General features: G+C 43.7%; 1 protein-coding gene across 2 annotated transcripts in view; it reads left to right on the top strand.

Annotated features, from left to right (window-relative positions):
* LOC137332602 (F-box/WD repeat-containing protein 11) overlaps nucleotides 1-15,531 on the top strand; it is a 156,941-nt gene that overhangs the window by 17,736 nt on the left and 123,674 nt on the right. The window contains exon 2 of one of the 2 annotated variants that reach the window (XM_067996557.1): nucleotides 14,292-14,451. The exons of the other annotated variant lie outside the window; for it this stretch is intronic. Coding sequence (XP_067852658.1) covers nucleotides 14,422-14,451 — 30 coding nt within the window. The 5' untranslated portion in view covers nucleotides 14,292-14,421. The remainder of the gene's footprint in view (nucleotides 1-14,291; nucleotides 14,452-15,531) is intronic. 2 annotated transcript variants of the gene reach the window in all.

Here is a 15,531-nt window from a genome sequence, read left to right as displayed (position 1 = left end):
AAAAGTTTTTCCTCATGTCCCCTCTAATCCTTCCGCCAATCAGCTTAAATCTATGTCCTCTAGTTCTTGAACTCTCCGCTAGGGGAAACAGGTACTTCCTATCTACCCTATCTGGGTCCCTCATAATTTTGTACACCTCAATCAACTCTCCCCTCAGCCTCCTCTGCTCCAAGGAAAACAACCTCAGCCTATCCAATCTCTCCTCGTAGCTGCAATTTTCAAGCCCTGGCAACATTCTTGTAAATCTTCTCTGCACTTTCTCCAGAGCAATTATGTCCTTCCTGTAATGTGGTGACCAGAACTGCGCACAATATTCCAGCTATGGCCTTACCAGCGTTTTATACAGTTCCATCATTACATCCCTGCTTTTGTATTCTATACCTCAGCTCATAACGGAGAGCATTCCGTATGCCTTCTTCACAACCTTATCTACCTGTACTGCCACCTTCAGGGATCTGTGCACATGTACTCCAATGTCTCTCACTTCCTCTACCCCTCTCAATATATTTCCGTTTACTGCGTATTCCCTTTTACTGTTTGCCCTCCCTAAGTGCCAATTTTTGTGTCATCTGCAAATTTGCCAATCATGCCCCCTACATTCAAGTCCAAATCATTAATATATACCACAAACAGCAAGGGACCCAACACTGAGCCCTGTGGCACACCACTGGAAAACTGATTTCCATTCGCAAAGACGTCCATCGACTTTTACCCTTTGTTTCCTGTTACTGAGCCAATTTTGGATCCAGTTTGCCACATTTCCCTGTATCCTGTGGGCTTTTACCTTTCTGACCAGTCTGCCATGTGGGACTTTGTCAAATGCCTTACTAAAATCCATGTACACAACATCCACTGCACTACCCTCATCAATCCTCCTTGTCACTTCCTCAAAGAATTTAATCAGATTTGTAAGGCATGACCTTCCCTGAACAAATCCATGCTGACTATCCCTGATTAAACCATGCCTTTCCAAGTGACAGTTTATCCTACCCCTCAGTATTGATTCTAATAGTTTGCCCACCACCGAGGTAAGACTGACCAGCCTATAATTGTTCGGCCTTTCCCTTGTACCCTTTTTAAACAATGGTACTACATTTGCAGTCTTTCAGTCCTCCGGTACCTCCCCTGTATCTAGTGAGGATTGGAAAATGATCCTCAGAGCATCCGCTATTTCCTCCCTGGCTTCGTTCAAAAGCCTAGGAAACAATCCATCCGGCCCTGGTGACTTATCAACTTTCAAGGATTCCAGTCCCTCTAGTACTTCCCCTCTCGTAATGTTTACCTTATCCAATATTTCACACCTCTCCTCTTCAACTATTATGTTCGGATCATCCCTTTCCTTTGTGAATATGGAGACAAAATATTCATTTAAAACCCTAAAGCCCTACTCACATCCTCTGCTTCTACACGCAAGTTGCCCTTATCATTCCTGATAGGTCCCACCTTTTCCTTAGCTATCCTCTTGTTCTTAATATACTGATAAAACATCTTTGGGTTTTCTTTAATCTTACTAGCTAATATTTTTTCATGCCCTCTCTTTGCTCTCCTTATTTCCTTTTTTACGTCATCCTTTCTATACTCCTCTAGGCTTTCTGCAGTATTTAGTTTTCTGTGACAGTCATAAGCTTTCTTTTTCTGCTTTTTCTTGCCCCGTATACTTCTGGACAACCAGGGGGCTCTAAATTTGGCAGTGCCACTCTTTTTCTTTGAGGGGACGTGGCTGCATTGTACCTGTAGAATTTCACTTTTTAGTGCCTCCCACTGGCTTGCCACTGATTTCTCCTCAAGTAGTTGAGTCCGGTCCACTTCTGCCAAATCACCTCTTAGTTCTGTAAAATTTGCCTTCCCCCAATTTAAAATGTTTACTCCTGATTGAGCTCTGTCCTTTTCCATAATGATGCTAAAACTAACTGAATTCCCTTAGAACATTTAGTTTAGTTTGTGTCGGTGCAGCATTGGGTGGTATTAAAGTTCAGGGGCTGAGTTGCACTCAAACACTGCTGACCTGACTCTGTACTGTTGCCGATCTCCACAACTGCCTCATACCAGCTGTGTCGTGCATTCTGATGCCCTAGTGGTAGCTAAGCAAATACAAAAAAACACATCAGGCCTATCTCATCCAGACATGGTGCAGCCAACATGCCCTGTCACCCTTACCCCCACCCCCATCATGCAATCTCCTGGTAGAGGCAAAAACGCAGAGAAAAAACCTTAGGCCACTTTAGGGGATGGGGGTGGGGGGGAGGAAGTGGAGAAACTCTGGGAAGTTTGCCTGACTCCTGAAGGCACTCAAGCGAGCTCCAGGAGACTGCAGTAAATTATATCAGTAGATACAGCTCCCCTCGCCTATCTTCTGTAACGGGAGATGTCCTCAATTCTCGGGAGGTATGCAGTGTTAGTTTAACTTGGTTCATACAGCATTTGCCACCAATTGAAACTGCTTTCCTCTTGAGTAGGTGCATATTAAAGGTGGCTCTGACTTTTCAGACCAGGGGAATTTTCAAGTAGTGCAATGCAGCGTTGTCTGCACTTTTTTACTGTCTGGGATTTATTTATTTTGTTTTGCTACCACCTTGCTCCCCACCCCCTCACCTCCACGTAATAAAGGTGTTGACTCCTCGCTAGGGTATGTTTCAGGGGCCTGCCATCGTGTGAGACACTAGACAGTAAACGTCGGCGGGCTATTTGACCATGGGAAAGATCACGGTTGGGCCCGAGCCTGTTGTCACCTGATATCTATATGTGCAATTCGAGCAGGGTATCTTTTGCCCCCCATAGCCCAGTGACACCGAGGCTGAATTTAGCATCCTTACTGCCATCTCAGCTGAGAAAAGCTAACTCAGCACCCGTTACCTTGCTGCTCTGTGTGGCTCACTACATTAAACACTGGGGGAGCGGAGCCATTGTGTGCCGGTTTCTAACTAAGTCTCAAACACTTCTAACCTCTTCATCCTGACCCGGCTATAATTGTTCCAGAATCGGCCACTTCTTTCAACAGTGTGCATGAAAGGGAGATGTTGAGAGCTAGGGCCCAACACTCACCTGTACAAACAGTTCACTTATGCTGTTTACCTTTCAGTCTGGCTCGGTAGAGGCTTTACTCTCCCTGACCAAACAGTCAGGTGGACTGAAAACTGCGGTTTGTTTAGTTGGTTTGAGTTGGAAGGACAGCTATCACAGCGTCCTGCGGAGATTACTGGAGTGTTGAGGAGGGGTATCTGAAAGAATTCTTGGATTCTGAGAAAACTGACCTAAAGCTAACATTCATAGTGTGTTTTATACATTTTTTCCAGAAGCAAATGGTATTTTGAGTCTCTATTTTTAAAAAAAAGCAATTTTTATTTTTTCCATTTCTTTCTAAATGCTGTGCATTATATGGTTTTGCACGCTCTACAGTTTAACGGTTACTGTGCTGAGTAATGCTGAAACCTTCATGGAGTCAAAAGGATGAGTTTCTGGAAAGAGAATGGATTGCAGGATATAGTGAGATGGTGGGATTGAAGGATATGCTGAGAATGTGGGTGGGTGGGATTGAGGGATAAGGTGAGCAGGTTGAGGGATATGGTGAGAAGATGGGTAGCTGGGAGTGAGGCATATGGTGAGGTGGGTGGGATTGGGGTTATGATGAGAAGGTAAGTAGCTGGGATTGAGGGATTTGGTGAAAAGGTGGGTGGCTGAGATTGAAGGAAATCAAATGGTTAGCAATGCTAACATGTAATAAACCATCATGGACCCCACAAAGTGTCCTGCCCTTGTCTGGCTTGATGGAATCACCTGCCCTTGTGTTGTTTATTAACCAATTCAGAGAGATAGTAAGGAACATTTTGTCAGTGTTTGCCATTTAATGGGTCTCCTGTACGAGGAAGTCACAACTATAATAAGAACATAAGAAATAGGAGCAGGAGTAGGCCAATCGGCCCTTCGAGCCTGCTCCGCCATTTAATAAGATCATGGCTGATCTGATCCTAACCTCAAATCTAAATTCATGTCCAATTTCCTGCCCGCTCCCCGTAACCACTAATTCCCTTTACGACCTAATGACCTACGTGATTGTGCAGTGTGGCAGTCACTTTATAGCAGCAATATTTTAGCCAAGAAAAATGTGATTGATTTTTGGTTGATTGATTCAACTTTTAACTTATCTGAATACCATGGGGTAATTTGGAAACCACTCAGTCCTCCGCAGCACCTACTTCATCCTTTCCCTTCAAGGTACTAGATTATGTTTCTGGATATTTATCCTTCCACCAACCCCATTACACCTGTTCCTAACATTTTGCACTGTGTGCTTTGCAGACTGGCACTGAAGTAGGTGTCGACCTTGCACTTTCAGTAGCACCTTCGCCTCTGAGTCAGAAGGTCGTGGGTTCAAGCCCCACTCTAGAGACTTCAACACTTAATCTAGGCTGATGCTCCAGTGCAGTACTGAGGGAGCACTGCACAGTCTTTCGGATGAGACATTAAAACCTGTCTGCCCTCTCAGGTGGACATAAAAGATCCTATGGCACTTTTCGAAGAAGAGCAGGAGAGTCCTGACCAATATTTATCCCTCAACCAACATTGCTAAAACAGATTATTTGGTCATATAACTCATTGCTGTTTGTGTGACCTTGCTGTGTGCAAATTGGCTGCTGTATTTCCTATTACTGTAAACAATTTTACAACACCAAGTTATAGTCCAGCAATTTTATTTTAAATTCACAAGCTTTCGGAGGCTTCCTCCTTTGTCAGGTGAACGATGTGAAAATGGTTTCACATCGTTCACCTGACGAAGGAGGAAGCCTCCGAAAGCTTGTGAATTTAAAATAAAATTGCTGGACTATAACTTGGTGTTGTAAAATTGTTTACAATTGTCAACCCCAGTCCATCACCGGCATCTCCACATCATTCCTATATTACAACAGTGATTACACTTCAAAATACTTCATTGGCTTCAAATCGCTTTGGAATGTGTTGAGGTAATGAAGGCGTTGTATAAATGCAAATCCTTTATTTTCCTTGAAGTAGATCATTGGTTTTGCTCTGAGAATGACTTGAGCTGCTCAACTAAATGGGACTAGCTGTTTGAAGAACGACCATTTTATACCATAATCCGAATTTTTGGGAGGGTGTGGAGGAGAAGATGACTTATGTGCATTTATGTAGTTCATGTCCTCAGAACGTCCCAAAGGAATTTACAGTCAATAGGCTACTTACAAAATGTAGTCAATATTGTAATGTAGGCATGTGTGACAGCCAACTTGCGCGTAGGAGGGTCCCACAAACAGCAGGTGAATGACCGGATAATCTATTTTTGGTGGTGATGGCTGAGGGAAGAATGTTGGCTATGTCGGAGTCCCCTACTCTTCGAATAGTGCCATGGAATCTTTTGCGTTCACCTGAGGGGGCAGCTAGGGCCTCGGTTTAACGTTGTACCTGAAAGATGGCACCTCTGACAGTGTAGCACTCCCTCAGTACTGCACTGAAGTGTCAGCCTAGATAATATGCTCAAGTCTGTAGCGGGGCTTGAATCCACAATCTTCTGACTCGGACGAGAGTGCTACCAACTGAGAAGGTAGGTTTGCCATTCCGCTGTTCAGGAAGTGATGTAGAAGCTGGTTAGTTAGTGTCAGGCCTTGGAGTTTGTGTGATTGATACTAATCAAATTGATTGTTTCGCTTGGGATTTATAAAAACCTTATTTTGTGCACAAAAATTGGGAGAAAAGATTCCAGGGAAAATTAGCACGTAATTAGAGCTGTGTTTTTTCAGCATTTTGATCGTCTGCAAATGGGCATTGCATCTTGTTGACATGTGAAATCTCGGCAAAATGGATTTATGTTTGTGTGCTTTTGGGATGTTCTCTGTACAATCATTCATATTTCAGCAGCAAAATTGAAAAAAATTCTCTGGATTTGGTGCATCTGAACTCACCTAAGATGTTGCAGGCTAATCTTCTGCTCATTTCTTTTCAAAACAGGATGTTACTTTTGTGGTGGCTTTAGTGGGTGAATGTATCCTCTGCTGGGGTACTGAGCTCAACAAACCATGAAGATCTAGGTTTGATCCTGATCTGCACTGAGTTAACTGATCTCAGCCAGGACAGTGGTATGGAAGCTACCAGTGACATCAGCAATCCTGGGCTTACCAGGGGGAAAAATAACCATAGGAATACATAGAAATTACAAAATGGAAACAGGCCATTCAGCCCAACCAGTCTGTGTTAGTGTTTAACTGCCATACTAGCAAATAGTTCTAAACACACTTACCTACCCTGTTCCCATATCCCTTTATTCCCCCTCTGTTCATTCGCCTATTCAAGTGGCTGTTCTTTGCATAAGCCTTGATGTACGTCATTTGGCGAATGGACCTTAAGGCAGAGGGACGTTGTAGTTGAGCCCAAAGTAGTCCTCATGCAATGCCCATATCCACATGCTCTTTTGTGTGCAAGTCACTGGATCAGGAATTGAAGCTGATTTTATTTTCTTGTCCTAACCCAGGGGTGCAATGGACAGTTGTAGTGCCCCACTGCTACCCCAATTGAGATCAACTAACTCTGATCAGACTGGGGATGGAACTTGGGACATTTCCTGGTCTGTAGGTCTTAGCATATACATCGCCTTATTTGACACTAACAGAGCCATTGAGCGCACTTGTAATGTTTGTACATTGTTCTAATATACTCTCCCTCCACATTCCAGTGTTAGCTCCAGTATCGATGGATCAGGACTGAATAATTAATTTTATAATGATGCAGTGTGGCGCAGGAGCACTTCAAGCCCAATGTAAAGTTTATGGGATGGAAAACTCCTGTTGTCTTGTTACAAACATGAGGGTTTTTCAATGAAAGTGGTGCAGTAACCCAGCAGTTACCCCTCTTCATAAATGAGTCCTAATATCAACAGTACTAGCTTCACTGAGGCGTTTCAGCACTTCTCAATGCCTGAAGCCCTTGCTAATTTTATTAGATAATGCATTTTTCTGCTGCTTACCCTGTGATGCGCATAATTCAGCAGACAAGCTGATACCTGTGTCTTTAGTGCCCATGAATAAACTTGCCAGCTTTGAACTGAGACTCTGAAGAGATGGGGTGAGGAGCGAATGGGAACAAAGTGTAAACAGAGGTTTTTTGGTGAAACTCATTCAATATTCAGGCCTATAATCTTGCATCTGTACATCTTCAATTATAAATTCCTTTGTCCATATTTATAATGGAAATTACCCATGTAAATTTGTCTCACTGTAATTATACCCTCCAGTAAGTGGAAGCATTGCAGCACTGCTACTGGCAGGAGGATGTAATTACAGCATGACAAATTTACATGAACAGTTTCTATTCTAAATCTGGACATATCAGTTTATAATGGCAATATATAAAATGAGGACAAAATGTATGACTTCAAAATGGGGATTGAATTACATCTTGCACTCTGGTCCAGTAATCTGCCCACTTCTCCTGAAGACTACACTTGGCCTTGACTCCTTGTGGAACGGCATTCTGGGGCTATCAACTTGCCATGGTGAGATTTAAGATTCACGATCTCTGGGTTGCTCATCTAGTATCATACTCGCTATGCAACTGTATTTGCTGCTCTCTTCATAATAGGAAAACAAATGGGAGCACTAATCAGAACCAAGATGGAAGAATAGGTGCATGAAAATAATCTAAGAAGTGATGGCCTATGTAGCTTTAAAAAAAAGACCGTAGACTTGAGAGATGCTCAAAATTAACATTCAGGGAGGAATGCGAACCCATATGATGTAATGTACCTTAGCCTCCAAAAGCCTTTTGATAAAGTACTGCATGACAAACTGAGATGAGTAGGTATCAACGGTAAAATGTGGATTAGTAACTGTCTAAAGGGCAGGAAGCAGAAGACATTCCTGGTGTGCATAAATGATCTGAAATTGAAGTCTCAAAGCAAAGGAGTTACATTTTTGGATGACGTCAAGCTGGGGGAGGAGCTGCGGATTTGGAGGAAGCAGGCACAATCACAGAGCACGGCAGGGTTTGTACTTTTGTTGATCAGTGGCAAATGGAGTTACATACAGAAAAATGCAAATGACTGCATACTGGAAGTGAAAGTGGAAGGTATGTGTATTTAAAGGGGGCTGTTGAAAAAGACTTGGGGTGTTAGTTGACTTGAGGTAGCAATAAAGAAAACAAATAGGATGCTAGGTTAAATTGCCAAATTAGTTGAGTTCAAATACCCAGAACCTGAAGTCATGTTGAAGCTGGAGAGTGCCCTGGTCGGGCTGCTCTTGGAACATTGCTAATTGTCCTGGTTAGTGATATAAAGGGGCTATCCAGGTCTTAGAGCCAGTGCAGAGGAGAGCGATGAGGCAGATCCTCGGTGTCAGACTGAAGGGATGTGAGTGACTTGATAAACAAGGGCTCTTCAGCCTCAGACATGTCAGAGGCGATCACATAGAGCCACATAAGATACCTAATGTGATAGAAAATGTAAATCCAAAGCAATACTTTCAAGTATGCCTGGGCAAGAGACAAATTCAGAATTGTGACGAGTAAGTTTAGAACTGGTGTCAGGAAATATTGCTTTACACTGTGCGATCGACAGCTGCAGTGGGTTGCAAGGAGGGGTAATTGAGGCCAGACACTGACCTTATTTAAGGAATTAGATATTGTAATAGGAAGATAGCAGGGTTGGTGTTCTGGAAGGAAGCGATCAAATGGGCTAAGTTGTTAATCTGCGGAAAGGGGTTTAACGGCCTTTTCATGTTCTGAAAAATGTTACGCTAATTCTAGTTTTCAAATGCGTATTCCAATAGCAATTTTCAGGTGAGTCTAGACAGTGAGTGTCGAACTGTTCTCCCATGGAGAGCATCGCGCCGCCTTCCTCCATCACACTCGCACGCTGGCGCACAAACGAGTGCTCATGCTGGCACACTATTGCGTGCTCACGCACTATTTCACTCTCGCCTAATTTCTTATTCCCTCCCTACTCCAGGGGCGCTGAGGCCAAGTGTACCATCCCAGCTGCTGGCTCTGGTTGAGGTTGGTTAACTCAGCGTGGTCATACTCTGGGACCTAGTGGTGTGTATGATTTGATCAGTGCTGCAGCAGGAGGTGTCTTCACCCACTGGGCCATTGAGGGAGTTAGGTATCTTTCATTTTTAGATAGTAGCTGTTTTTAAAATAGGAATTTCCAACCCTGTGTTTGCAGCTTCATTTATTATTGGAACTTTATTGTAGTACATCTGTATACTCATCCATTTGTACGCAAGTACAAGCGCATTCAAAAAGGGGAGTTCATGGCAGCATATATAAGCCCGATTTCCATATATAGTCATTCTACTGCAATACTAGTTTGCAATAAAAGGATTACTGAGTGGATTATTGGGTAAAAATATAAATGGGAGAAGAGTAATGGCTTCAAATTTTACTAGTTTAATGACGTGTGTTGAGTAATTGTGAAATCTTGAAACTGGAGTTGAGAAGTTAGAAAGGATTGAGGGCTAATAGGAGGAGGGTTAATCTTTGAAAAAAGGGACAGACTTGTGGGTCCAAAAGCTTTTTCCTATTGCTGATAGTTCTTGTGCACTGTTATTCTTAGCTTCCATGTATGGTTCTCAAAGAAACGATTTATGAGAGTCATTGTATGTTACTATTAAATTTCAACTTCTTGTCTGAATGCAACCTAAGCTTTTAATTACTAACAAATAAAGCTGCCTACTTCAATGTGATCGTGTCTGGCTTCTAACTGCTTCTTCTCTTCCTTCCTTTTGTTATCCTGCAGTGTTCTGTGCCCAGGTCTTTGTGGCTAGGCTGCTCCAACCTGGTAGAGAGCATGTGCGCACTGAGATGCCTGCAGAGCATGCCCAGTGTCAGATGTCTCCAGGTGCCTTATCTTCTTTACTTACTGTGTTTTTATTTTTTGCTATGGTTCTGTGACTGTGTATATGTAACCCTCTGAGTACTGACAATATATTCCAGTTAAGAGTCTGTCGTTAAGAGTCTGTCTCTACTAAAGTGGGGGGGGTTCCAGCGAGGTGTATGTATTAACACACGCAACAGATTTAAAGCTTGAAACGCGCCTCAGTCTGTGCTGCATTAGCTGACCTCGACCGAGGTGGCAATAGGGACACTACAATTTGTCTCCGCGCCCTTGGCTAAGGACATAAATCATCTAGAGCTCCTGATCACCATCCAGTGACTCCTGCTGGAAAGTGCACGTATGTGTTTGCTGGGTGAGTGCATGATTGGGCTCAGCCATGATGCCCCCTTGGCAAAATAGCATGCTGACTTGCTCGTTATCTAGACTCACGCATGATGAATCGGCATTTGAGTGATGTATCTGAGGGCTCAGTGTCTTCAAGACAGATGGGGGGAAATTTGGCTAAATAAAGAGAAGGAACATGGAGCTGTTGGCTCCATGGAACTGGTGCTGGAACAGTTGTGGGGGCGGCTGCATGCCTTATTTAGCCCCACGCTTTGGGCTGCCTGTATTCTGGTACCTTGAAGCCTCTCTTGCTGCTGATTGTGATTGGCAGTGTGAGCTGTAGTTTGTGGCAGAGTCCCTGTACCTAGATAATAAGAAAATAAGAAATAGGAGCAGGAGTAGGCCAATCGGCCCCTCGAGCCTGCTCCGCCATTCAATAAGATCATGGCTGATCTGATCCTAACCTCAAATCTAAATTCATGTCCAATTTCCTGCCTGCTCCCCGTAACCCCTAATTCCCTTTACTTCTAGGAAACTGTCTATTTCTGTTTTAAATTTATTTAATGATGTAGCTTCCACAGCTTCCTGGGGCAGCAAATTCCACAGACCTACTACCCTCTTAGTGAAGAAGTTTCTCCTCATCTCAGTTTTGAAAGAGCAGCCCCTTATTCTATGATTATGCCCCCTAGTTCTAGTTTCACCCATCCTTGGGAACATCCTTACCGCATCCACCCGATCAAGCCCCTTCACCATCTTATATGTTTCAATAAGATCGCCTCTCATTCTTCTGAACTCCAATAAGTAGAGTCCCAATCTACTCAACCTCTCCTCATACGTCCGCCCCCTCATCCCCGGGATTAACCGAGTGAACCTTCTTTGTACTGCCTCGAGAGCAAGTATGTCTTTTCTTAAGTATAGAGACCAAAACTGTATGCAGTATTCCAGGTGCGGTCTCACCAATACCTTATATAACTGCAGCAATACCTCCCTGTTTTTATATTCTATCCCCCTAGCAATAAAAGCCAACATTCTGTTGGCCTTCTTGATCACCTGTTGCACCTGCATACTAACTTTTTGATTTTCTTGCACGAGGACCCCCAGATCCCTTTGTACTGCAATACTTTCCAGTACTGCCAAAGTGCATAACCTCACATTTTCCAATATTGTATTGCATCTGCCAAATCTCCGCCCACTCACCCAGCCTGTCTATATCCCCCTATAGGTTTTTTATGCCCTCCTCACTCTCCACTTTCCCTCCCATCTTCTCCTTCATTGCCCGTCCCAGTCAAACGAAAGTGGGGAATAGTCTTAAATGCTTTTTATAAAAAAAAATCTGAGATTTTGTTGTCTTGGAGGGGTCCTGATAGCTTGGTCCTGCATCAACCAGAGAGGACTAGGAGCCATCTCTGTGCACATCCGTACGCTCCACAAGCATAGGCTTTCCTTTCGGGGACAAAGCTCACTAAAGAAAATTGTAAATAACTCAAGCATTCAGCTTTCAGAAGGCTTGATTGGCTTAAGTCATTGCATCAGGGAGTAGCTAGAATATAAAACAACTTTTGGGATATGGAGAGACTGTAAATTTCCAGAGCTCATGTTGAAATCCAAGGAATAGAAACTATTTGGTCTGAATTTGCATCATATCACTAAGCTTCAGAATGCTTCAGCATTAAAGTGCAGTCTGAGTCTTTAATCCACCTTTTGCAGCCCTACAGCACTCAGAGGGTTACATTTATTTTGGTGTTAAATCCCTTTTTGTTTTGCTCGTACAGGTGTGCGTGCGCGCGCGTGTGCATTTGTTGTGTATGTACGTTTGTAGTGTGCTAAAGTGCCAATTTGTTATGTTCCAATAATGCATAAGCAAAATAAATGTTAAATATTCAATGTCTGCATGTGGCATGCATTTTGATGTCAGTCTCTGTAGCTGGTGGCGTTTAGCTGTTAGGTTGATAGTGCAGAGTGTACTGTGTTGCCTGGAACAATTGATGTCAGCTCATTTTGTGTAGTTCTAAGGCCAGTAATGTGGAGATCCTAGATTGACTGAGAATGGTATGGAGCCTAAACGCTCGCTGAATTGCAACCCATTTTAGGACCAGCGTCCTTGGGGCTATTGAAATAAATTGGAAACTGACCAATTTTTCTGTTGGATGTCTGACCAATTAACCAGTTCCCAGATCGAGTCACTCTATGGGCTCGGCTGGGAAAGACTGTTTGTAGTCGAACCATAATTTGCATTTGACTTGTTTTTTGTTAAATAGCACCTTTCACAACCTCAGGACATTCCACTGCTCTTTTCAGCCAATAAAGTACTTTTGAAGTGTAGTCGCTGTTGTAAGGTAGGAAACTCAGAAGCCAATTTGCGCACAGCAAGGTCCCACAAACAGCATAGAATCATAGAAAATTTATGGCACGGAAGGAGGCCGTTCGGCCCATCGTGTCTGTGCCGGCCGCAAATGAGCCACCCAGCCTAATCCCACTTTCCAGCAGTTGATCCATAGCCTTGTAGGTTACGGCACTTCAGGTGCACATTCAGGTACTTTTTAAATGAGTTGAGGGTTTTTGCCTCTACCACCCTAGAGGCAGTGAGTTCCAGACCCCTACCACCCTCTAGGTGAAATAAATTTTCCTTAGCTCCCCTCTAATCCTTCTACCAATTACTTTAAATCTGTGCCCCCTGGTTATTGACCCCTCTGCTAAGGGAAATAGGTCCTTCCAATCCACTCTATCTAGGCCCCTCATAAATTTGTACACCTCAATTAAATCACCCCTCAGCCTCCTCTGTTCCAAAGAAAACAACCCCAGCCTATCTAATCTTTCCTCATAGCTCAAATTCTCCAGTCCTGGCAACATCCTTATAAATCTCCTCTGTACTCTCTCTAGTACAATTACATCCTTCCTGTAATGTGGTGACCATGTGATCATGACTAGATAACCTGTTTTAGGATGTTGGTTGAGAGATAAATATTGGCCACCAGGGAGAACTCCCTTGCTTTTCAAAATAGTACCATGGGATTTTTTTAGGTCCACCTGAGAGGGCAGACGGGGTCTTCGTTGAACATTTCACCTGAAAGATGGTACCTCCGACGGTGCAGCACTCCCTCAGTACTGCACTGCAGTGTTGGCCTAGATTTTGTGCTCAAGCCTCTGGAGTGGGACATGAACCCACAACCTTCTGACTCCGAGGCGAGAGTGCTACCACTGAGCCACGGCTGACACCAGAAGGGCCCAGTGTTGGTTCCCGGTCTGTGCTCATAGCCAATCTCAGCAAGGTGACTAGGAGCACTATAAATGGCCTGAACACCCTGGTCATTGCATTAGGGAATATATAGATGGAGACAGGACCAAGCACCCGGGATTCCCGCTCCTGATAGCAATCCAGTGATTCCTTTGGGAAAGTAAGAGTGTATGCATTGGCTGGGGATAGGATTGCTTTTGGCCACAGTGCACTTCATAGTGAAATGGATTCTGAGTTCACCAGGCTCGTGCATGAATGTTCACTTGGGTGAGGTACTGAAGGGTGTCCCCGGTGGGGCTCGCGGAGTCATGTCCTCAGTAAGAGCCGGCACCTTCAGGGGAAAAAAACCTCACTTTAAAAAGAGTCCCAAATGGAGTGAGTGTGCTTGTCAGTGTTCTTTATGTTGTATGCAAGTATAATTGAAGACTGCCGCGTGCATGGAAGGAAAGTGACAAAGCACGTTGTATTCAGGGTTACAGTTCCCTGATCGATGGATGTGTTTTCTTACCCATCCTTTTTTTGTTATATTAGCTGTTGGTTTGAAGTACCGTTCCTATTCAGCGGTTGCACTGTTCACCTCTTGAGTCCATGGAAAGTTTGAGAAACATTTGTGGTCTACTATGGCCTTAGAAGCAAACACATTTGCTCAGTCAGAAAGTTCTGTCCTCACTCTGCTCTCCTTCCCCCAGAGAAGGAAACACAGTAATCCTGACCTCTGGTTGGATGTATTCCTGGAGGTTTCATCACATGACCTCCCACCTCCAACTGCCCCACCCAGTCAAATAGCCTTTTTTACCCCCATCTCCAATATTTTTACAACTAATAAATGAAAATATTCAAAGAAAATTTGAAAAAAACAGACATTGTTTTTCAATGCCTCTATGCTTTTTCTCCCAGGTTGCTCGTGTCAGCGTCCAGGAGATTAATCTTTCATTTCTGGAGACTCTAGGTCAATCCTGGAGGGTTGGCAGCCCTATCCTGACTGGGCATCTCACATTGCAGCTCCCCAATTAAATGCAGAGTATTGATGAAGAAATCTGCTTTTGTGAGGAACTTGGTTGGTAAAAATTTGAAATGAGGAAACTAGTAATGTCATATTGCTGATTTTTTTGAAAGCCCTGGTGCTCCAAATGACACGATGTAAAGTTTCTATGGTACATTATTCCTGGCAATTCCATTGATTTTGTTAAGTGGGTTGATGTTTCATTGATTTTAAAGACTTGTGTTGGAAATCTGCTCTGGTATTGGGTCGCACAAATCAGAGGGGCCCACTTTCATCCTGGGCCTGCGCTGAGCATTTGGGCATCAGTTAGGCCTCAGTGTCCCTGGTAAAATCAGCCAACCATTCCTGCTCCTGATCGCTATCCAGTGACCTCTGTGGCATCTAGCTCAGCTGTGATGCCTTCATGGTTGAATAACTTGCTGACATTCACTGTCTGGGCTCACATATAAAGAAGTTACCAAATTGCGCTTGAAACTACCCGACTACCATCAGGAGAAAGGGGGGTAAAGTGGGTGTATTCTGTTCTATGCTGATCCTCAGCATGTTGAACGACTTAAATTATATAATATTGTGGTTATGTCAGTGAAGTTGCTTGGGTCAGTGCTGGATGGCAGGTATACTGGTATATTGCGATTGGCTCACTTGCCACTGCTTAATTATCACTGCGTGGTAAGTGAAAGGTGCTCCTGGGCACTAAGAAATCAGTGCATTTTCAAACTTTGCTTTCAGTTCTTAAAGTTTGTGAAAGGGTTTGACTTGGTTTCAGACCCTGGAGTTGTACCCACATTAAACCAGTCAGCCGAAGTCTTGCCTTTCTACCCTAGATGCTGCTGGTCTGGTTGGTTGTGTAATTCAGCGGTGATGATAAATGTGTGAGCTTTACTGATTCTTGGATTTACTGTCTATTCTAAGCTGGGTTTCATCTAACGAGTGCTGAATAGTGTTTGTGCACCTATTGCATCTTTGTATTCCACAAATGCAACCCAAGATTTCAGCTGTATTGAAAGATGTGTGGCGTCCCCGTAGGTTTGATTTTTCCTCTTTCTGAAGATGCTGACTCATGCTGTACTGTAGTTACTCCTATGCTGACTGTTCTCTCCTCCCCCTGCAGTGGCCTCAGCCAAGTTGCCATTC

Source organism: Heptranchias perlo, chromosome 14, assembly GCF_035084215.1.
Source record: "Heptranchias perlo isolate sHepPer1 chromosome 14, sHepPer1.hap1, whole genome shotgun sequence".
NCBI lineage: Eukaryota > Metazoa > Chordata > Chondrichthyes > Hexanchiformes > Hexanchidae > Heptranchias > Heptranchias perlo.
The sequence above is the reverse complement of the archived record's forward strand: the minus strand, read 5'-3'. Positions and strand labels throughout refer to the sequence as shown.